General features: G+C 43.5%; 1 protein-coding gene across 6 annotated transcripts in view; it reads right to left on the bottom strand.

Moving 5' to 3' along the window:
• Positions 1-24,107, bottom strand: part of INTS9 (integrator complex subunit 9) — a 124,401-nt gene that overhangs the window by 13,107 nt on the left and 87,187 nt on the right. For all 6 annotated transcript variants that reach the window (XM_035269627.3, XM_002756798.7, XM_035269626.3 and 3 more), the window contains 3 exons: positions 15,650-15,761; positions 13,134-13,314; positions 4,849-4,909 (listed from right to left, as the gene is read on the bottom strand). In XM_035269627.3, the coding sequence (XP_035125518.1) occupies positions 4,849-4,909; positions 13,134-13,314; positions 15,650-15,761 (354 nt within the window). The remainder of the gene's footprint in view (positions 1-4,848; positions 4,910-13,133; positions 13,315-15,649; positions 15,762-24,107) is intronic.

Raw genomic sequence — 24,107 nt, 5'->3', positions numbered from 1 at the left:
ACTCCACACCGGGCCTAAAGTCTTCGCTTCCTGAAATACAAGTGACTTTCCCAACACTCGTGAATCACTAAGTCCTGGCGACAGTAAACACATCCGTCACACCAGAACCACTGTTGACCAGTACAGGACCTCTTCCTGGAAGCCAGAGCTATGTTAAGCTACTATGGCAACTGAATAGGGACCAAGACAAACACTGTCCTTTCGCGATCATTTGTGTTGTCTGTTACAAGAGAAGCTTCTCTGAATGTGTACGGCATGTGCACCTATGCACCCATCCACACACATGCATGCACACATGCATGACAAAGATCAAATTGGCTTTTATGTCCTCGTAACACAGACAGCTATATTAGGAAGCAGGGGCCAGGCACAATGGCCACGCCCATAATTCCAGCACCTTGGGAGACCAAGAAAAGAGGATTGCTTGAGCCCAGAAGTTTGAGACCAGGCTGGGCAACAAAGCAAGGTCCCATCTCTACAAAACATAAAAAAAAATTAGCTGGATACTGTGGCGTGAGCCCATGAGTTCAAGGTCGTAGTAACTGTGATTGTGCCACTGTATTCCGGCGTGGGTGACTGAGTGAGACCGTCATTAAAAAAAAAACAAAAATTAAGGCTGGGCGCAGTGGCTCATGTCTGTAATCACAGCACTTTGGGGGGACGGCACTTTGGGAGGCTGAGGCAGGTAGATCACGAGGTCAGGAGATCGAGACCATCCTGGCCAATATGATAAAACCCCATCTCTACTAAAAGTACAAAAATTAGCTGGGCATGGTGGTGCGTGCCTCTAATCCCAGCTCCTCAGGAGGCTGAGGCAGAAGAATCACTTGAACCTGGGAGGCAGAGGTTGCAGTGAGCCGAGACGGCGCCACTGCACTCCAGCCAGAGAAAGAGAACAATGCTCCATCTCAAAAAAAAAAAAGGTAAAAAAGTAAAAATAAGTAAAAAGCAGGTGGCACACAGCCTCAAAGCTTTCTTTAAATGTATGGTTTGAACCAAGAGTCTCCCCTGCAGCCCAACACTTGACAGTAATCTCTCAGTGTCAGGCCGACTTCAAGGTAACATCAAAGCTACAACGAGATGGCATCTTGGAATGCTTCTCAGACACTGTGCCTGCCTCCCAGGCTTCCTTGTCCCACTCTAGCATCCAGAGGGCAGACACCCAGACTTCACAGACCCTAAATCTCAACCAGGCCAAAGAAGCACTGCCCTGAGATACTCTTTCATGGATAAAGCAATGGCCCGTGACAGGCTCAATCCTGTGGTCGCCCATCCAGCATGAGAGGGCCCTGGCTGACACCTTGAAGTGGAAATGAAATCGCCCTAACAGTGGGGATATAGCCAGAATGGGACATGCCCTCAACAGAAGCCAAACTCTCTTCACCTGGAAGATCTAATCTTTAATTAGAGACCTGGTTGTATTAGGAAGACATAACGCTATCCCAGAGATCTTCCGCTGTCACGTGCTTGGATGGGACAGGAATAGTAAAGATGGAGCAACGTCCAATTCCCACTTTGCTTCCAGGTAGTCTGCAAGTCAAACTGACATTCTCTTCATAACCTCTAAGGCCCAAATCATTAGTTGTCTCAGTTAAATGGGCGAGCGGCTGTCAGAAGGAGTCCATTGTATCGGGAAGTGTCATGAGGAGGAATGCGACTCTAAGAATAGCAGCAGGTCTCTGCACACTCAACTCACTTTGAAGCATTATCTATAGTTCCTGTAGCTCTACTGATCAATGCACAGAAACTAAGATAAATTCATCATTTTTTGCCAATTGCATCTACCTTTCTAGCCAACTTACTGTATTTGACCAGTGGAAATGAAGCTGTGGGGCAGGAATTCTGAACAGTAGTTTGTTACCAGTACTAAGGACAGAACCATCATTTCTCATGGGCCATGGTAACAATACCAAGGGTCGACTCCTCGTGCCCTAACAGTGACAAGTGCACTTCAGGAACCCTGACCGTGCGACCACAGTCTACTCACACTCCTGACTCGAAATGGCACCAGGTCATCTGTGACAGGTGTGTGGTTAGAATGTGATCACACTCTTAAAAAACAAGGCTGACAGCAAGGCTAACTGCAAGGGAAGGAAAACAGACATTCAAGAGCCAAATCCATACAAAATGTTTTGCCACACTTACTTTTCTGACATTTTTATAATATTTCTAGCCTGCATTTCAAAATAGCATTGACAGAGCTTGAAAAACCCCGGCTGCTGAAATAATATTTAGTCTATTAGGACTAAAAAATAACTCCTTCAAAACCTTCTCCTGGGCATCCAGTGGCTCATAAAAGACCTATCCTTTACAGTATGAAAAAGGTAGTTGCATTTAAAGTAATTAGCAGGACATTTGTTGAAATACGTGTTAAACAGTTAACTCTAAAACAAAACAACGAAATCCCAGCTTTACCACCTATTATTGATGCTCCTAATGGGACACAAACCAGATTCTTCTTCTTCCATTTCCAGATCCAGCCCATGGCCAAGGAGTGCATTTATCTGTCACATCTCTCTATTCTCTCAGCAGTTCCTCAGTCTTTCTTGTCCTCTGGGTCTCTGACATTCTCAAAGGGTACAGGTCAGTTATTTTGTTGAGTCTCCTCAACTTAGGTTTGAATGCTCAGCTCCATGATTAGACTCAGGTGAGGCACTTTTAGGAGCACGATCACATAAACCATGCTATGTTTTCTCAGTAACTTGTGTTAAGAGCCACACAATGTCAGTCCAATTACTGACGATGTTAACGTTGACTGCATGTATGTCACGTTTGTCAAAACTCCGGTTACTATTTCTCTTTGTAATAAACATAAATTGGGTGGGGACATACTTTTTTGGGACTACAAATTATCTAGTTCTTCATAAAATTTTCACCTGTTGGTTTTAGCACCCACTGGTGTTTCTTGCAGGGATAAATTATTACCGTGGTGGCTGTCAAATGGTGGTTTTCTAATTCTAAGATTCTTTCCTACACTAATTACGTGAGTTTACTGTTGGAAGAACTCTCCCCTCTTTCCTACACACTCGGTTACTGCACCATGGATGCGGGAGTTTCTGTTATTTGATGGAGTATATTCATTACTAGCATTACTGGTTTTGATGTTCCAGTGATCTCAGATGAGGCTGCCGACATGTCCCCATCATTCTCTGAGCACACAACACAATCTTTCAGCCTCACCTTGTATTTTCCAAAGAGGCCTGGTTCCTTTTAGTGGAAAACGGCAGCTAGAAACCAACACCTGGGAGCTAAATGTGTTTCTCAGTTAGTGGCCAGAGCTGGAAGATACGTATGCGTAGGTACATACGCATACACACGCACAAGTGTATTTCCTTCTGTGTCTATCTACGTGTATTGCAAATCGTTCACACTAATACCATCAATTCTATCTGACAGCACAGGATTCATTCCACACTTCACTTTATTTAAATAAAGCATTATCAGCTCCTCAGAAATCCCTCTTTGTCCACGTCCTGTCGATCTACTGCTCTATATCTGGATCTTTCACTCACATTGTGTGTGTGAAGTTTATCTACATTGCATATGATTGGAACTTATTTGCTCACAGTGATGTAACGCATTTGTGATTATGCCACAAAATCCATTCTATTGTTGATGGGCATTTGAGTATATTTCAGTACTATTACCAGAAATTTTATTTATTTATTTTTTTTCTTTTTTGAGACAGGGTCTCACTGTCAGCCAGGCTGGTGTGCAACAGCAGAACAGCAGTTCACTGCAGCCTCGAGCGCCCTCCGCTCAGGTGATCCTCCCACCCCAGCCTCTAGGGTAGCCAGGGCTGCAGGTGTGCACCACCACGCTCGGCCAATTTTTTGTATTTTTCTTTGTAGAGACAGGGTTTTGCCATGATGTCAAGGTTGGTCTCAAATTCCTGGCCTCCAGTGATCCTCCCACCTCAGGCTCCCAAAGTATTAGAATTACAGGTGTGAGCTACCAGCCCTGACCAAATTCTAGATTTGTGTGTGTATCTTTTGGTAACATCCCTATGCATTTCTGTTTGATGTAGACTTCAGGAAGGAAACTGCTGAGGCACTGAGTACGTTGTTCAGCTTCAGCAGACACTGACAGTTTCTAAGATGGTGATACCAACTTAGACAATCTCTGAGTGAAAACAGAACCCAAAATGCGGAGTAACTATTGTTTGTTAGCGTCACTGTAGTGTGTTCATGCCTTGCTATGGAATATTAGGGAGAAATAATAACACGAGACAGGCAGATGTTCATAATACACCGTTGGGTGAAAAGAACCTGATAACAAAGCTGGGTGTTCAGCTACATGGAAAACTCCCACTTGTTCTGTAAATGTTATTTTCATCATTAAAAACGTACACATATGACTGACGTAACTGGAAAGAACCCTCTGACAATAAATACATCCAATTAAAAAAAGCAGTAGTAAGTATCAAAATATAATTCCTCATGCAGTCAGTAGAACAGAAGCAGGCTATGAACCGCACGAACATAGTACAGGCTGAGCATCCCTAACCCAAAATGTTCCAGAATCTGAACTTTTTGAGCACCAACATAATAGGAAATTCTCAGTGGAGCATTCTGATTTCAGACTTTCAAATTTGGGATGCTCAACCAGGAAGTATATTCCCAAATCCCAAGTCTGAAACAATTCTGTGGTCCCCGTGTGCAAGAGGACATGTTAACAGGAGGAAAACAAGTGAAGCTGGAGTTAAAATACTTCCCTGTGTCTGACTCGGGAGGCAAAGGGCCTACAGGTTTACTCAGGGATCTATTTTATCTACAACCTGCTGTCTGCATCTGCATCAGGTTATCCACACTGCTTCCTTCCCATGTCCCCGTGATTCTGTTTTCTTACCTCTGCATGAGGAAAAGGTGGTTCTGGAAGATACACCTTACTCTGTTTGTTGTGACAAAGCCTATTGAAGAGGAAAAACACATCAGCATGGGAGGAAGAGCACACGCTGGCTTCTGCTGCCACCTAGTGGCAGCAGTGCAAATATTAAATACTGAAGTTTATTTAAAAATTTCTTGCCGGTGAATTTCACTGTGAATGAAAGCCAGTGACTACAGAACACAGACGTACCTTGTGAGCACTTTTTAAACTTTAGAATTCTTCAATACATTTTTTTCTTAAAATATAAACTTATTTTGGAATAACTTTAAAGAAAAACTGCAAAGACAGTACAGAGTTCCCATGTACCTTTCACCCTGTGTCCCCAGAGTTAACATCTGACACGAGTGGCACAGTTGTTAACTGAGAAACTAACATCAGGAAAGGACAATCAACTAAACTCCAGACTTCATTCAGATTTCACTAGTTTTTCCAATCATGCCCCTTTTCTGTTCAGGATCCAAGATGCCGTATTGCATTTAGTTGTAATCAATTTCATAAAGAAAGTGATCTACCTTGACACATGGCTTCTGTTTTTGTCCATGCATTCTTTTTTTTTTTTTTTTTTGAGATGGAGTTTCACTCTTGTTGCTCAGGCTGGAGTGCAATGGTGTGATCTCGGTTCACTACAACCTCCGCCTCCTAGGTTCAAGTGATTCTCTTGCCTCAGCCTTCTGAGTAGCTGGGATTACAGGTGTCCACAACCACGCCTGGCTAATTTTTGTATTTTTAGTAGAGACGGGGTTTCATTATGTTGGTCAGGCTGGTCTCAAACTGCTGACCTCAGGTGATCCACCCGTCTTGGCCTCTCCAAGTGCTGGGATTACAAGCATGAGCCACCACACCCGGCCCATAAATTCTTTTTAACAGCAGCATTGCTAACTCCAACCAGAGAAGAACCAAGCATCACCGGCTAGAGGCACTGTGAATGTTTCTGGTAATTTACATTTGCTTTTTCCTAGGCAGAGCTGACTCTGAAATACTGACATGTCTGGATAAAGCAAACGAGGCAAAACGTTTACAGCTGATAAATCAACAGATGTGGCTGTTGTGCAGGTCTGACATTTTAAAAAATGTCACTACTTTGAGGAGAGGAGCTCAGGACTTCAGGGCTTGGATTTTGTCTTAACTTCATACACTGTTTCTAATTTTCCTTAGTTTCCTTTAACTTGGGTTTTATAAACATCACTTTATACCCTTTTTGGAAGATACAAATATGGAAGAGCAAGATGCCTTTGGAGGGTTACCTTCTGATATCTGAATAGACACTAGTTGTGCCTTTACTTCTAGCTCAGGAAGAGAGACAAATGTTAAGAGCTTAGTTCTAAACTTACTCTGATTGTTCCAAAGGACATGATCCTTCATCCATTAAAGGCAGAGACTAGGGATACACAGGAGATAAGAGTATGATGACAGCCTGTGAAGCGCACCTACGTAACGCTTAGGCCACTTCTGCTAACAGATCCTTCATGCTCTGCCCTGGAATCCTCATTCAGGCCCAACAGACAGGGACCCATCCCCTTTCCAAGACAGAGGTTGAAGGACCTGATTAGCTTGCATCTTCTGGGGGAAGCTGCTGGGGTTTAAAAGGAGAGCTGTGTATACCAGATTATCAGGAAGAATGAAGAATAGACGATGCTTTCAGGATCATCCCAAATTGGGAATCTGAGAGACCCTCTTGATCCCTGACGGCCAGACCTCAGGTACCACGCACTCCCCAGGGGACTGCTTGTTCAACAAAGGATCAGGGCCAGGCATGGTGGCTCAGGACTGTAATCCCACCCAACTCTTGGAAGCCAAGGTGGGAGATCACCCAGGAGTTAAGAGACCAGCCTGGGCAACATGTTGAAATCCCATCTGTAAAAAAATACAAAAATTAGCTGGGCATGATGGTGATATCTGTAGTCCCAGCTACTCAGGAGACTGAGGTGGGAGGATCCCTTGAGACCAGGAGGTTGAGGCTGCAGTGAGCTGTGATTGTGCTACTGCACTCCAGCTTGGGCAACAGAGAGCCTGTCTCAAAAACAAACACATACCCCAAACCCCACAAAAGAGCTGAGAGATCTTTTGAGAGCTATTCTCTCCCAACTCCATCCCCTGCAAAAACAAAATCAACCCAAACAACCAAGCCCCTTAGCTTGGAGCAAGGGCAGACACCAGATAGGAAGGGGCTGGGCCTCTGCAGGCATCAAAGCAGGACCATGTAGAAGGCAGAGCTGAACCTCTAAGAACAGGAAGCACAGAGTCAGGGAACCAGAGTGGCAGGGAGTAAGCCCAGGACAGCAGGCCAGGCCTGAGGCTGAGCACAGAGCAGCCCAGCTGTGAGGCACCCATTTGGTGCACCAAAGAGGAGAGGAAGCCAAACCCTCAGATTAGGCTGTGGGGGTCCTGGCGTGGGGGCTGGGACTTGCTAAGTTAATGCAGGTCTGGAGCTAGCAGCTGTCCATTTTAGTAACTGAGTCCCTTATTTAGGGAGAAAACATGCTTTACAACAAGGCTGCATGAAGGAGAACAGAAAAGTGAAAAAAAGGGAGAAACAGAGAAATCTCTCAGGCTCAAGGAATCCTTCTGCCTCAGCCTCCCGAGTAGCTGGAATTGCAGACAAGCACTACCCTGCCCTGCTAATATTTGAATCTTTTGTGGAAATGAGGTCTTGCTGTGTTGCTCAGGCTGATTTCCAGCTCCTGGGCTCAACCCTCCTGCCTGGCCTCCTCCAGTGCTGGGATTACAGGTGTGAGCCTCTCAGGCCTCTTTCTACTTCTTTAACCATTATCTTCACACTTTTCCTAAGTATTTGTTCTCTGCTGACCCCGAATATGCAGGCACTTCTTACCTGGAGTTCCATCCTTTCCCTGCTGCCTGTTCTTCAAAGCTGAAATCCTCTTCCCTGGCAATCCCATTCATTCCTGTGGCAATCCCCACCACTGAGCTACCTCAATGCTGAGGACACCCCAACCTGTGACTCCAGCCTGGGCGTCTCAGTTCTTTCGATTAGAAATGTTTCACCTGTGCATCCCCTGCCTCAGGCACCGTGAATGCCCTCAGGGACAAAAACAGACTAAGTTAACCACCCTTGCTGTATGAACCCACCCTTCCTTTGTAGAACCAATTTTGTTTGGGGTCAGCACAGTCTACCACACTAGAAACTGAGGTATCAACCTTGACTGCTACCTCTTCTGTATCAAGCAACCAGTTAGTCCTGCCTGCTGCACTTCCTAATTGCCTCTCAAATTGCTTCCTGCCTTGTTTTCCTCCAGGACAGTAGAGACTGGAGTCTCCAATCCCTTGGCCTCTGCAAAAACTCGTGTCTTGTACTTCAGTTTCACCCCCTCCCACCCGCCCCCTACAACAAACTTCACTTAATTGCAGAAGGATCTACATAAAATGCACCTATAATCATGTTCATTTCCTGCTTAGAATCCTCCAGTGAATTCCCACCATGGACAGGAACCCTCTAGCCTCATACCCCGCCACTCCCTACCCTAAACTTCACACGGTAACAATAAAGAACTGTGGATTGTTCTCTAAACAAACCAAACCATTCAAACCTCCCATCTATGTTTCAGCCTGTGTTATCCTCTCCACCCACACTATCACCCCCAGCAGCCCACCCGGCTCATCCTTAAATAGGAGTTCTGTCTTTCTGTCTGGCTGATTCTTGGTCATTCTTCAGGAGTACCTCCTTCCAGAAGGCCTTTCCTAAAGCCCCAAATAGGGTCACCACCCCTTCTCTGAATACCATCCAGCTATAGGTAGGTGTGTGTATGTATCTCCATCAGATTATTTCTGAGTGGTAAGGGGTTGACACAGCTGCCTCTTCCTTCACAGTACAGATTCCTCAAGGTCACGGACCTTCGTATCCTCAGTGCTTTGGCACTTAAAGGTTTATGGATTGAACAAAATAAAACTATAGATGGAAACAAGAATAATATGATCACTGAGGTTAAGAGTCTATGGGAGGAATATCTGACAAGCTTTAAGACAGAGACACAGTTCATGTCTCAGCATGGGAAAACTACTGCAAAGATGATGATTTCTAATTTATAGGTCTGTGGACTCAAAAAGATACTCTGAAACTGATAAAGTGGTTCTATAATTCTTACACAAAAATAAGCAAGCAAAAATAGCTCCAGGAATTCTAAGAAAAATGCTGGAGAAATGTACTTTAGCACAGAGTAAAATAAAAAGTGAGGCTGCAGTTGTTAAGATTTATTAGCCTCATGATGGCCAAAGAATGAATGGATCACTCAGCCAAGATAGTCTAGAAACAAAACCAAGTGCATATGGAAGCCTGGCATATTAATGCAAAATCAGCTGAAAATTACCATTATTCCATAAATAGTACTTGGGCAGGTAACTATTTAACTATTTGGGAACAAAATGAAGTTAATGCTTCTCTTCATACTTTGTACTAAAACAAATTCCAGATAAGATAGTTAAGGGGTGACGTAAAACAAGAAAGCAGCTAGAATAAGACTGAAGGAAAGTGTGTTCAGCCATGTGACGCCTACAGGGGCGAGGCTTTTCTAAACGGAGCATCAGAAGAACAAACCGCAAAAGGGACTAAAACGGTCAGTATAAAAAACTAAAAAAAAACTTGCAAAAAACAAACAAAAAATCAAAGGCCTAAATGCAATGTGGTACCCTGATTTGGATCCTGAACGGAAACAACACAAAACAGAATTTTGTGGAAAAACTGGTGCAATCAGAATAAAGATCAGAGTTAATAATAATGTACTAATGTCACTTTAAAAATATGGACTAGTGAACATGGTCACGTGAGACATTAACATTAGGGACAGCGAGGAAGACTATATGGGAACCCTCTATACTATCTGTGTACTTTTCTGTAAATCTAAAGTCATTCTGAAGTAGTCAGTTTATTATTCAAAAAGTGAAAAGAAAAATATGAGAAAAAAAGTCTAATAAATATATCTGTAATACATATATAAGGAATTTGAATAAATGTTCGGAGAGGTACAAAACCTCTAATGAGAAAATGAGGAAGAGAACAATTTACAGAAAAGGAAGGTGGATCACAAGGTCAAGAGATCGAGACAATCCTGGTCAACATGAAGAAACCCCGTCTCTACTAAAAATACAAAAAAAATTAGCTGGGCATGGTGGCGCGTGCCTGTAATCCCAGCTACTCAGGAGGCTGAGGCGGGAGAATTGCCTGAACCCAGGAGGTGGAGATTGCGGTGAGCTGAGAGATCGCGCCATTGCACTCCAGCCTGGGTAACAAGAGCGAAACTCCGTCTCAAAAAAAAAAAAAAAAAAAAAAAAAAAAGAAAAATCCTTCTGGAAAGCAATTTAGATTCAGATAATAAACATTAAAATATTTATACCCTTTGTTCCAGTAATTCTACTTTTAGTAATTTACCTAAAGCAAAAGGTGTCATGATATACACAGAGAATATTAACTGAATATTTATTATGAAAAGCAAAAAAATTATCAGCTGGGCATGGTGGCGCGTGCCTGTAATCCCAGCTACTCAGGAGGCTGAGGCGGGAGAATTGCCTGAACCCAGGAGGTGGAGATTGCGGTGAGCTGAGAGATCGCGCCATTGCACTCCAGCCTGGGTAACAAGAGTGAAACTCCGTCTCAAAAAAAAAAAAAGCAAAGCAAAGCAAAGCAAAAAAATTGGGAAAAGCCTTTCCATCCAGTAGTAATAGTTAACTAAATCATACCATATACAAATAATGTGCAAAAATGTAATAATGTAGTCATGTAAAATTTATGTTCTTAAGATTTCATAATGCTTTAATCAAATATTTAATTTTTAAAAGCAGGATTCAAAATTAAATATTCAGTATGATCCTGACATAGGAAGAAGAAATAAATCAGAATGCTAAAAGTGGCATGTTATTTCTGAATAACAGGATTATGGGGTCAGTTTTTTCTTTTTTGAGACAAAGTCTCGCTTTGCCCAGGCTGGAGTGCACTGCAACCTCTGCCTCCCAGGTTCATGTGATCCACCCACCTCAGTCTCCCCAAGTGCTGGGATTACAGGTGTGAGCCACTGCGCCTGGCCGGGGTCAGTTTATTTTACTGTATCGTGTAACTTTAATTTTTTTCAATGGTGAACACATATTACATGTATATCAGAAACTAACAAATATCTAAAAACCAGAAACACAAAAACAACCTCCTATCATTTTTGTATTCCTGACTTCTGCCAAATAAAACACGCCAACATAATGAAGCATATGTGGTGGGTGAAAACTGGGGAAGAGCACACACACTGCTGGCTCCAACCACCGAGGCCCACAGGGCTGGCCTGGGGGTATCTTCTTTAGGATAATTCTAAGGAAGCAGAAATTCAGAGCACACTAATGAAATGTGCAAATGATACTGAGGGTAGACTGTTCTTTACTCAAGATAACCTTCCTCTGCTGGGAAAAAACAGACTGTTCACAAAGGATAAAATTCACTGGGTATGAATAAAAAGTGACAAAGGACCAGGCGCGGGGGCTCATGTCTATAATCCCAGCACTTTGGGAGGCTGAGGCGGGTGGATCGCCTGAGGTTGGAAGTTCAAGACCAGCTTGACCAACACGGTGAAAACCCCATCTCTACTAAAAATACAAAAGTTAGCAGGGTATGGTGGTGCATGCCTGTAATTTTAGCTATTCAGGAGGCTGAGGAAGGAGAATTGCTTGAATCTGGGAGGTGGTGGCTGCAGTGAGCTGAGCTCTTGTCACTGCTCTCCAGCCTGGGTGACAGAGTAAGACTGTCTTAAAAAAAAAAAAAAAAAGTGACAAAGAACAATAATTTGTACATGGGATAGAGAAGCCCGTATGAGCCTAAACACGGGGGGAAAAAAGATCACAGAAGGGAAGGAAAAAAGTACTTTAACAAAGTAAGGGTTGGGGGCAGCGTAACTGAATATGGTACGAGAGGATGTTGTACACATTCCCTTTAATTAGAAACTCAGTAGGTGCTGTGTCTATCTGGCTACCATAGGACTGAAAGGGATTCAATGCACCCTAGACTGCCTGTGTCACAACCCTGGAACGTTTGGGAAGCACCATTCTAAGGCACCGTTGGGGATATTGTAAAGGTTATTTCCCTCTCCTTCCTTTATTTTTGGTCAGGTGAATTACATTCAAGCATGCATCGAAATAACCCTAAAAAGGTTCACTAACTTCATATTGTTTAATATTCCATCAACTCTAGGGTTTGATCAATTTTCTGATATAATAAAATTTTGTTGGCTGGGCGCGGTGGCTCAAGCCTGTAATCCCAGCACTCTGGGAGGCCGAGGCGGTTGGATCACGAGGTCAACAGATCGAGACCATCCTGGTCAACATGGTGAAACCCCGTCTATACTAAAAATTACAAAAAATTAGCTGGGCACGGTAGCACATGCCTGTAATCCCAGCTACTCAGGAGGCTGAGGCAGGAGAATTGCCTGAACCCAGGGGGCGGAGGTTGCGGTGAGCCGAGATCGCGCCATTGCACTCCAGCCTGGGTAACAGGAGCGAAACTCCGTATCAAAAAAAAAAAAAAAAAATTTTGTCAAATATCATATTACTTCAATTTTTTAAAATCTAGTTTTTCCGGCCAGGTGCATTGACTCACGCGTCTAATCCCAGCACTTTGGGAGGCCGAGGTGGGCGGATCACAAGGTTAGGAGTTTGAGACCAGCCTGACCAACATGGTGAAACCCTGTCTCTACTAAAAATACAAGAATTAGCCAGAGTGGTGGCGAGTGCCTGTAATCTCCCCTACCTGGCAGGCTGAGGCAGGAGAACTGCTTGAACTTGGGAGGCACAGATTGCAGTGAGCCAAGATCATGTCACTGCACTCCAGCCTGGGCAACAGAGTGAGACTCTGTCTCAAAAAAAAAAAAAAAAAAAAAAAAGTCTAGTTTTCTTCTCAGATTTTGTACTAGACACTTTAGACAACATGAGCTTGGGCTTGAAAACTTGTTTAACTTTTAGAATGTCATTTCACCCAGCAACAGGCAGAGGGTGACATGTGAGAAGTATATAACGTTTTGTTACCAATTTTGAAAGTGCTGTACTAAGGTCCTTGCATCCTTCTGTCTTTTACCACTATTACTCTAAACTTAGCAATGCAACCGATTTGACTTTTAATAATGCCATCTTCTCATCACAGACACAGAAAAACACCAAAATGAAATTTCCATAGTATTGTGAGGAAAAAAAAACAGATTATTTTTATTCTTACTGCTTGAATGTCCTGAATCAAATAAAATTTATAGAAAAAAACACTGACATACCACTCAGCAAAAATCTGGGAAAACTCCAGTGAACTGTTAGCCACAGGGGAGATGAAGTAGAGGGGGACGCTGGAGAGCCCGGCCGAGTCTATGTACTGATACAGGCACTCCAGGAGGTCATAGATCACTCCAGAAGGATAGCAGGGAACCAACACGTTTCCTCCATTCCGGACTGTCAGAGCTAGAAAAGTGGATGCCAGAAGAGAAAAAAAACATCGCATCAAAAGGACGGTGTTACAAAGACAGACTATAACTTGTCAAGTAGGATTTGCATTTGTTTTCCTACTTCTGTTTTCAAGATTCACTCACGTGTCTAATCATCTGCTTCTTTTGAAGAACACACCAAAGCAGGGGATGCTATAGGCAGAGACCTATTTTTTCATCATTGTCTAATCTAGGTCCCTGGGAAAAGAGTATGTGATTAGAGGTTTGGGTTTTTCCCGATGTCAGCTAAGCTTCAGGACAGAGCCTCCAAGCTCCTTCCTGTTTCAGAGTCTGCTCAAAAATGTGCTGGATTTGTCTCTGTTCAGTCTCTGACCATGGCTGAATGACCTATAAGGAGATAGGCTGGGTTCTTCTGTTTACCATTTGTCTGCAGTAACGAGATAGTATTTGATTTTCTTTCATTAACATTTGTCTGCAGGAAAATCCCCTATACTTTAAATATTCAGCTCATATTGCTGCTGTAACCTGAGTGCTGGTGGACTTGTTATTTCTAGAGGATGGTGCAGTGGAGAAAATCAACATCGCTGGTCATAGCTCAAGGGCATGGCTCGAATCCTTTGTCCCAACCCAAGGGACCACAATAAAGCTGCTACAACCTTCCTTGGCCTCAGTTTCTACATCAGTTACATGAAAATAATGAATGAGATCAGTAGTTTTCAAGCTTCGGTTTGTGTGAAAAATGCCAGAGAACATGTTGAAAATGCAGCTTTATCTCCAGGCATCTCCTTTCCCCAGAGAGTCTGACTTTCTGACTTACTAGGTCTAAGTTAGGGCCTGGCCCCCAAACATGTAATTTTTTTTTTTTTGAGGCGGAGTTTCCCTCGTTACCCAGGCTGGAGTGCAATGGCGCGGTCTTGGCTCACCGCAACCTCTGCCTCCTGGGTTCAGGCAATTCTCCTGCCTCAGCCTCCTGAGTAGCTGGGATTACAGGCACGTGCCACCATGCCCAGCTAATTTTTTGTATTTTTAGTATAGATGGGGTTTCACCATGTTGACCAGGATGGTCTCGATCTCTTGACTTTGTGATCCACTCGCCTTGGCCTCCCAAAGTGCTGGGATTACAGGCTTGAGCCACCGCACCTGGCCCAAACATGTATTTTTAATAAGTAACCCCACTGATCTTAAGACGTGGACCCCACTCTGTGAGACCAAATTAGATGTAAGGTTCCTTTCAAGCCTGCAGTTCTCTGAGTCAATGATTCTAGGTCATAAACAAACAAACAAACACACACACACACACACACACACACACACACACACACACACACAAGACTCTATTTGAGATTATTCCAATTATTTTTCTAAGGTACAAATAAATTACCTTTAGGTTAGTATCAAAGAACAAAAACAGACTAGGTTTATTAGCATGGCTAAGTGAAATTTCAAAGAACAGTGCTATCCATGTATATAGAGCAAGATCGTGGTAATCTACATCAAGAAACGCCTACGCTGACACCCTGATCTCAGACTTCCCAGTCTCCAGAACTGTGAGAAGTTAATGTCCGTGGTATTTTGTTACAGCAGCTCAAACTAAGACAGTAACCAATCTATTTGTCTAAATGAGAGGCAGAACTTCCAGAGTTAGTGACAGTTATAGAAAAAGGAAAATAAATTTCTTCCAGGTAGAAAATGCCCCACAGCTCTCTTAGTCTTTTCCCAAAAGAAGAAAAAATCAAACCAACTAAATATTAGTGGGGAAATAAATATACCTGTTTTGCCAGGCGCGGTGGCTCATGCCTGTAATCCCAGCACTTTGGGAGGCGGAGGTGGGCGGATTGCCTGAGGTCAGGAGTTCCAGACCAGCCCGGCCAACATGGTCAAACCCCATCTCTACTAAAAATACAAAAATTAGCCAGGTGTGGTGGCACACACCTGCAATCTTAGCTACTCCGGAGGCTGAGGCAGGAGAATTGCTTGAACCCAGGAGACGGAGGTTGCAGTGAGCCAAGATCACGCCACTGCACTCCAGCCTCGGTGACAGAGCAAGACTTCATCTCAAAAAAAAAAAAAAAAAAAAAAAAAATATATATATATATATATATATATATATATGACAAAATAATTCTATATTATATTATATATAAACTGTTCACTATATCGCCGTTGTGAATTCAAAGTGTAACACTCTTTTCTGCACTATTATCTGCAAAGCTGTACCGCCTCCCTTAAACTGACAGCTGCTAGCCTGTAAGCACTCCTTCCTTCCCCCATTATTGTAAAGTATTACATTTATTATTGTAAAATAAATCCAAGATAGACCATCCAACATTAGATGAGAGATGGCTGCACACCTAGGTTGCTGCAGAACTCTCCCACCATGCCATCTGGGTTTGCAGTGGGGATCTGGGTAAGGCCTGTCAGAACAAGAACATCGCTGTTTTTGAGAGAAGCTTGGTCCATGGGCTGAAAAAGAACAGAGAAATATGGTTAGCAATTTTAAAAGGAACATTACCTACAAACAGTGAAGGAATAAGAGAACACAGACATTGCTCTACGTTTAACCATCATCAAGTTCTGTCGGGTTCTCTAAAGGGTAGTTGGTCCTTAACCACTTAACCATTGGCTGCCTAAGGTGGGTGGGGACTGATGAAAGGAGGCATGAGGGAGCTCTATGGAGGGATGGACAAGTTCTATAGCTTCACTGGGGCAGTGATTATATCATATCAGAATTCAGTTTTGTACATTTAAGATATTTGTGTTTTACCATATATACATTTTACCCCCGTTAAAACAAGGTATCTGACATTTCTGTAATGCTTTCTTATTTTCTAAATGCTATCTCACACATCATCAGTGGTTTCCAAGCTTCACGTGAGTCAGAATCCCCTGAGGGCTGTGCTAAAACATGGATTGCTGGGCCCACTCCCAGAGTTTCAGATTCAGATTCGGGTGGGGCCTGAGAATCTACATTCCCAAGAGATGCTACCCTTGCTGGCCTGGGGAATCACACTTTGAGAAGCACACATTATAGAATTTGATTCTCAAAGGAATTTTGAAGCACAGGAAACAAACATACGCTATGGGAATATGGAAGCTGGGACTCAAAGACGTAAGGAAATTTACACTAAGTCCTAGTGCCATAGAAGCCACAAAGAACCCTGGATTGGGAATTAGAGGGTCAAATCTACTCCCAATTCCATGACCAGCCTCATGATCTCAGTCAAGGCTCTGAGTTGGTTCTTGACTCATCTCCCTGAAATGGCTTCTATAAGTCTTAAAGGTTAACATCCACGATCTTCTTGTGAACTAGAAAATCCCAGGACACACTACTCTGTGATTCTTAGGATGCTATGTTTTTATTTTTACTCACCACAGCTTGAATTTAATTTTGATTGTTTTCAGAGCATTTAAAAAAATATTACCCTTTCTAAATAAATTAAGATTAAAATAAGAAACCAAAATGAGGGCCCATGGATGGAGAAGCTGGAGAGCTCACAGGAGAGCTCAGAAAGGCTTCCATCTGTAACACATCCTTTCTTCATCTCCACTGAAAGTACCCCGTGGATCCTCAGAAGAAAAAAGCCAGCAACACACTTTACTAAGAAGGCTTCCGCCTCTTTTTTCTGTCCCACCCGATTTCACAATAAATAAAATTCCAAATAAAGCAAAGTCTCATCATCTGTATGGTGGTCTCTGAGTAGCTGTGCCTTTTGAGTATTTTCCTTTCACCTTCTCTTATATATAAGCATGGATACATGAGCTTCATTATTTTTTAAATAACATAATTTTGGTCATATGTTATAGGCAGGTTTATATCCTGAAAAATATTTCTTTAATATGGACACAGGAAAAGACCAGTGGTGGAGACAGCTGTATGTGAATAGCTTCTATTTTCTATTTGCACGAGTATATTCCAATGGATGTAAGAGCGTTTTCTCTGCTTGGCCAGAACTCGTCTATTTGTACTTCTCCAACAAATACATATGTATCCATTGTTTCCAGAGAAGAGAGGAAGGGAAGTACAGCACAGTGATTCTTAGCAGCAGAAGTGTAAGGGGCCTCGGATTGTTTCTCATGTGTGAGTATCAACTGGAAAGAAACTTGAATGGTGACAAAGGAACCTAGCATCAATGGGTAGCACAATTACCTTAAGATGGCAACCATTTTATATGGACCTTGTTCGAATAAGCCAATAATAATCCTGAGAGCTGAAGGGAGACCAGGGACTTTAGAGGACCCAGGAAACTTCTGAAATGGTATATACAATTCTGTGTATACTTTTCTTATTTTTTTGAGACAGCTCTGTTGCCCAGACTAGAGTGCAGTGGTGCCATCTTGGCTCACTGCAATGTAGGTTCAAGTGGTTCTGCTGCCTCAGCCTGCCGAGTAGCTGGGATTACAGGTGCTCGCCACCAAGCCTGACTAATTTTTGTATTTTTAGTAGAGACAAGTTTTCACCATGTTGGCCAGGCTGGTTTTGTACTCCTGACTTCAAGTGACCTGCCTGCCTTGGCCCCCCAGAGTGCTGGAATTATGACGTAAACGAGCCACCCTGCCCAGCCTCTGTGTATACTTTCTATAAATGTAACTCAGTGGTGAAACAAGGCCATGACCCCCAAAAGATTAAGAACTACTGATGCACATGTGAGCTCAACATTTGAGGGTACAGTGAACTATGTTCATTCACACCATTGTACTTCAGCCTGGGCAGCAGAGCAAGACTCTCTCTCTCTCAAACAACACAAAAGAACTATTGATCCAGACAGAAACAATAACGCAGAGCAAACTCTGAAAACATTACCTCTTAACCTTAGCCATCAGCATCTTCTTCCTTTGAAAATTAAATGACCACCAACAAACAGACAGAGGCAGTGCTACAGTCACCGAGTTGGAACCGTTGTCAGATAACCTCATGATCAGGTCAGACTGGATGTTGGTAATTTTAGCCCTTAACTCAGAGACATTTCTTGTTGATTCCCAGGGCTACTGTGAAGAAGCAGGCTTAAAAGGCTTCTAGTGACACTCCCCAAACCAAGCTGATGCCTCAGACATCTCCATTTCACCACAACAGGGCAAATGTATAGATTACACGTGTCAATGACCACTGGAACATTTTGTTCAAACACACACACAAAGAAAAACCCATCTTGTCCAAGTACCAACTAAAAATACCTTATAAAGTTGACAGTTACAAACAACTGATTTTTTTCCTTGGTCACTTTGCAAGCTGGAGACCCCTGGCCAGTGACGCCTCACCCGGGCCTCACTCAGCCACACGAGTGTGCCGCAGCTTATCTGTTATTGCTCAGTGGTTCCCGAGCTCTTGTACAGCACCCAAGAAGAATGAGAATACAATGAACATTGAAGGGTAAGGAGGGCAAAGAAGAATTTTATTGAGCGACAGAACGTCTATCAGCAGAGAGGGGATGTGGGGGTGGTCCCCTGCCCTGCAGTCAGGTGGTTCTCTCCTCTTATTGACTGGATCTGGGGTCTTTACAGGCAGAGGATTGGGCATGCATGCTGACTGGTTTGTGAGTATACAAAAAAGGTTAAAGCAAAGATACCACTAAAAGATGGATCTCACAGTACAGAAAACCAATTAGGAAAGGGTAGGTATATGTCAAACAGGTGAAGGGTAGGGATCAATCAGGGGAAAAGTGCACCAAACAGGAAGACAGATTCTCAATCTGGTCCAAAGATTTAACTTGTAGCTTGGCTTTCAGGCTTGAAACTGTCTTCCACTTGGAGGTAGGGTTGCACTGGGTACCCACTCCTGTCTGCCCAGGCATTGGCTGCCTCCTGTTGCTATCACAAACCGGAGGAACAATATTTTGATAAACCCCAAGCCTAAGAGGGCTGTGGCCATGGTGTCAGGCCTCTGATGCTTCATTTTGATTGAATGCATGGCACAAGGCCTGAGAAGAAGAAGACCTGGTCCCTAGAAGCATATAATCCAGTTGAAGAAAACATTTATGCATAATTTTTAAAAACAGATTTTTCAAAAAGCCACAGAAAGTATCATGCACATTTTAAGAGTTTGCACTGAGTATACAGATGCCAAGAGGAATGCCCATTAGCCAGCTGCACCAGGCCAGGTGAGATCAGTAATACACGGCTTTTTGGCAGATGACGTTTTGCTCCAGTTCTCTTTTCTTCCTTGGCTAAGGAACTTAAGACTCAGTTTCAACAGCATGGGTCACTCACTGCCTTTGGAACATCTCCCAGACATAACTCCCTTCCCCTATACCAAGCTGTCCCTTTAACATGTGCCCTGGGGCATCTAATACTTTCCATCTCAGAACTGATCACTCCAAACTTCAAGTACCATTTACTTGTCTGTGTCCCCACGGGACTCTGAAGCTCCGTGAAGGAAAGAACATTGTTTCCCCGTTGCCTAGCAAAATGCCTGGCAGACAGCATTTACTACACAAACGTTTGCTGAACAGACAAATACATAAAAACAACACGGTCTGGTAGAAAACATGAGAATTTCATACTGGGAGAGAGTGCAGTGGGAGCCAGGAAGGTGAGAGGAAGCACTGCCCACTGCAGAAGGGGCGGAAGACACGCCTGGAGGGCCAGGGGAAGGCAGAGTGCAGACACCAAATGAATCTACTCGGCCAGGATGGAGAGTGTACTTTGGGCCAGAGAAAGGAGTCAAGTAAAGACAATGCAATTGGTAAGGGGCGAAAAAGGTCAGCATCATGCCCATGGACAGGGCGAGCAGGGAGGAGCCAACAGTCTGAAGCTGCAAATGACATTCTGGTAACAGCAATTAGGAGATTTCACTAAAGGAGGGCAGTGAGAGCAAGCAGAGAAAACTTTTAAGGCCCAGGTAGCAGTCCAGACACAGAGAAACAAATTATAACATCATGGCAGGTGAGGAGATGGAAGCAGCAGATCCACTCAACTGATCACCCGCACCCTGGAGAAAAGTTCTGTATGTACACACCTGCTCCCCCATTACACCTTCTGTGAATTTCATGTTTCTTCTACAGCCTTGCATACTCTGTTCCCACAAGTATGGGTTTAGGAATATCACTAACTACATGCGGTAATGAACGAACAACTAAACAAATGCACATAATGGTACACATTATTTCAGGAAGAAGGAAATATTCAGCAGAGAGAAGCTGTACAGCTAGATAACACAAACAAGACACCAGGAGTGGAAGGAAACAGGTGGAGGGCCAGCAAATTGTCCAGTCTCCCGCTCCTTGCTTCGTGGGACCAACCTCCAACTGATCCACGGACTATTAGTAGCTCAGCTTCCCTGCTGCCCTTGCCGCCATTAGGTTTAGCTTTTACTGTAGAGCTTCCAGATCAGAGCATAGTACTGGGGAAATTCAGGGGGAAGAAAACAATACAAAAAACAAAACAAACCTCCCCAGCAACTGCCTTAGTTCTTAAAAATTCGACTCAGCTGGGCGCAGTGGCTCATGCCTGTAATCCCAGAACTTTGGGAAGCTCGGGCAGGTAGATCATTTGAGCCCAGGAGTTCGAAACCAGCCTGGGCAACATGGCAAAACCCCAACTCCACAAAAAAACACAAAAACACTGGCCTGGCATGGTGGTGTCCGCCTAAACTTCTAGCTACTGAGAAGGCTGAGATGGGAGAATCTCTTAAGTCAAGGAGGCAGAAGCTGCAGTGAGCTGAGATCCCACCCCTGCACTCCAGCCTGAGTGACAGAGGACTGTGTGTAAACACACACACACACACACACACACACACACACACACACACAAACACACAAAACAAAAAAAATTGATTCAAGAAATCCAAATTTAAGATGATCTTCTTTAGATTTAAGAGAAGAAACTGCATCAATTACTGCCACAGTCTTTACTTATTTATTTGTTTTTGAGACAGAATCTTGCTCTGTTGCTCAGACTGGAGTGCAGTAGTGTGATCTCAGCTCACTGCAGCCTCAGCCTCCTTGCACTTGGGTAGCTCCCAACTCAGCTACCCAAGTAGCTGGGACCACAGGCACGTGCCACCATGGCCAGCTAATTTCTTGTATTTTTTGTAGAGATGGAATTTTGCCATGTTGCCCAGGCTGGTCTTGAACTCCTGAGCTGAAGTGATCCTCCTGTCTCGACCGCCAAAAGTGCTGGGTTTACAAGTGTGAGCCACTGGGTTCGACCAGTGCCAGAGTCTTTAAGATCCCAAGAAAATGAGCCAATAGGAGCATTCCCCTGACCTTCAAAGGGAAAAGGATCATGAAGTGTACAGGGGCAGGAAATGTGCCAGCTCTAGGAGACCTTCTCATAAGCCAACCACCGCCTTCCACCCCCATGGATAAGAACAAATTCCCATAGCGAAGAATAAAACATCATAAGCTCGGAGAATGACGGGGTGGAAAAGGCCAATTCATTTTCTTTTCTTTATTTTTATCTTTTTATTTCTTTGATGGCACCACATCGATCCGAAACATTCATTTTCTTTTATTTCATTTCTTAAACAAATTCTTTCCAAAACTCTAAGCCAGAGATAAAAAACAATGGGCCTCTGAGGACTCCATAACTCAGGGTATCCAGAAACAAAAAGCGAAGTCCGCCTCAATGTACATGGATGTTTCATTTCTTTCTTTGGAGTAGTTTTCATCACATTCTTACTAACAGGCTTTTAGTTAATGACCCAGAAAATGTTAAGAACCACTGCTCTAAGGCAGATAGCCCCCTGTGGAACCCTTGCTTTCAAATCATCTGCCCTCTCCTTCTCCCTCACAGCCCCAGGAGCTTTAGAAACCAGAGAACCATGCGTCTTAGCTTCAAGGCCAAAAGTTATATGGGAAGGAAACAGCCCACTGACTGGCTGTGTTTCATTTCCCAAATTTACTCCAGGCCAGAGACCAAAGTGTTGGAGAGTCTTCAAGGCCTTCAGGTGAGAGCTAAAGGGGTAGGATGAATACTTTTCCAGATCTCTTTTGTGGTCAGAAGGATGAGAAAAGATCAAAACAATAAACAAACTACACCTAAACACAAATGAAAACATATGGCCAAGAGTAAAGAATAAAACACTCTACCATGCCCCACAATTTTCCATACTTCAAATCTCAGCCTTGGAAGAACATCAGTGTCACACACTATTAGAAACTAACCAGGCCAGGGGTGGTGGCTCATGCCTGTAATCTCAGCGCTTTGGGAGGCTGAGGTGGGTGAATCACTTGAATCCATGAGTTTGAGACCAGCTTGGGCAATGTGACAAAACCCTGTTTCTACAAAAAAAAAAAAAAAAAAAAAAAAAAAAAAAAAAAAAAACCCGAAAAAAACCACACAGGTGTGCTGGTGCACTACAGTCTCAGCTACTTAAGAGGCTGAGGTGGGAGGATCATCTGAGCCTGGAGAGTCTGAGGTTGCTGTGAGCCATGATCATGCCACTGCAATCTAACCTGGGCAACAGAATGAGACTGTCTCAAAAGAAAAATAAATAATAAAACTAAGCCCTAATGTCCAGGTATATGTAGCCTTTGCTATACTATGCTGGGAAATTTCACATCTAAAATTCAAGTGTACCCCTGAGGCGAGGCAGAATAGCCAAGAAGCTATTGAAATAACAGGACTATTATGTTGCCTTTTCAAACCAACATAATACAAAACGTAGTATTCGCATACAGCTTCACAAGCCACAAGCAAATCCATTAATTTGATTTCCAGGGCCAGAAAGGCCAGGGCTCCAATAATCAGAAGTGCTTGCTGTTACTGCCAATACATGCATGGGATCTTTCCAACAGGTGCTGGTTGTTTTGTTCTATTAGTATTATCACTTTTAATCTGTGCCCTGGGCCCTCTTTCTGGGCAGAGTGTACAACTGTTTGAAGTAAGATTTTTTTTCAGGAAAAAAAGCTCAAAACCTTTAAATGTCTAACAGTGAGAGAGAGTTAAACATTTCATGGTATAGCCACCTGACAGACCACCAGGCAGATATCAAACGTCATGTGGTAGAATCCACGATGACCTAAGGAAAGTTTACTCTACAGTTCACCAGAAAGAGGAGAAAAGCAGGCTGCAAACAGCTCTTAATGTTAGGATTCGTATAATTTTTAATCTCTTCTCTGAGATTTTTGTATTTTCCAGAATTACTGCAATAAATACAAATTAAAATTTTCTAATCAGAAATAGAAGAAAATAGTATTATTTCAAAATAAGGCATCTATTATGGCTCCCAACAAGACCACACATGGGCATGAGCTGCTGGCATGCTCCCAGAATCTATTTTTATGTTTATTTATTTATTTAGAGACAGGGTCTCGCTCGGTTGCCCAGGCTGGGACACATTGGTGCAGTCACAGCTCACTGTAGCCTAACCTCCCTGACTCAACTGATCCTCCCACCTCAGCATCCCGAGTAGCTGGGACCAGAGGCGTGTGCCACCCAGCCTCTTTGATTTTTTACAGAGACAGGATCCCACTGTGTTGTCCAAGCTGATCTCAAACACTCCTGAGCTCCAGTGATCCTCCCACCTTGGCTTCCCCAGGGGCTGGGATTATAGGCATGAGCCACTGTGCTCTGCCACACTCCCAGAATGTAAACTGAGGGACAGAGGTGCTCAGAAGGACAGCTGACAAATTTGAGAAACTAAACCAAATTGGAATAACTTCTTGGGGAAACTGAGGGTCTTGGAATGGGGAGAAAATGTCAGGCAAATGCCACTACTGCGGGTGGAGGACAGGCTGGGTAAAAACTCTTTGGCCTTTTTTCTGTCCTTCATATTACAGTTGGCAGATCGTGGCCGGTTCCAGCCTCCTATGAGAATGAAAATACCAGAACAGCAGGATGGAGGTTCACAGACCACCCGACACTCCTTGC

This window comes from Callithrix jacchus, chromosome 13, assembly GCF_049354715.1.
Source record: "Callithrix jacchus isolate 240 chromosome 13, calJac240_pri, whole genome shotgun sequence".
NCBI classification, from domain to species: Eukaryota; Metazoa; Chordata; class Mammalia; order Primates; family Cebidae; genus Callithrix; species Callithrix jacchus.
This window is presented reverse-complemented; position numbering and strand designations above follow the sequence as displayed.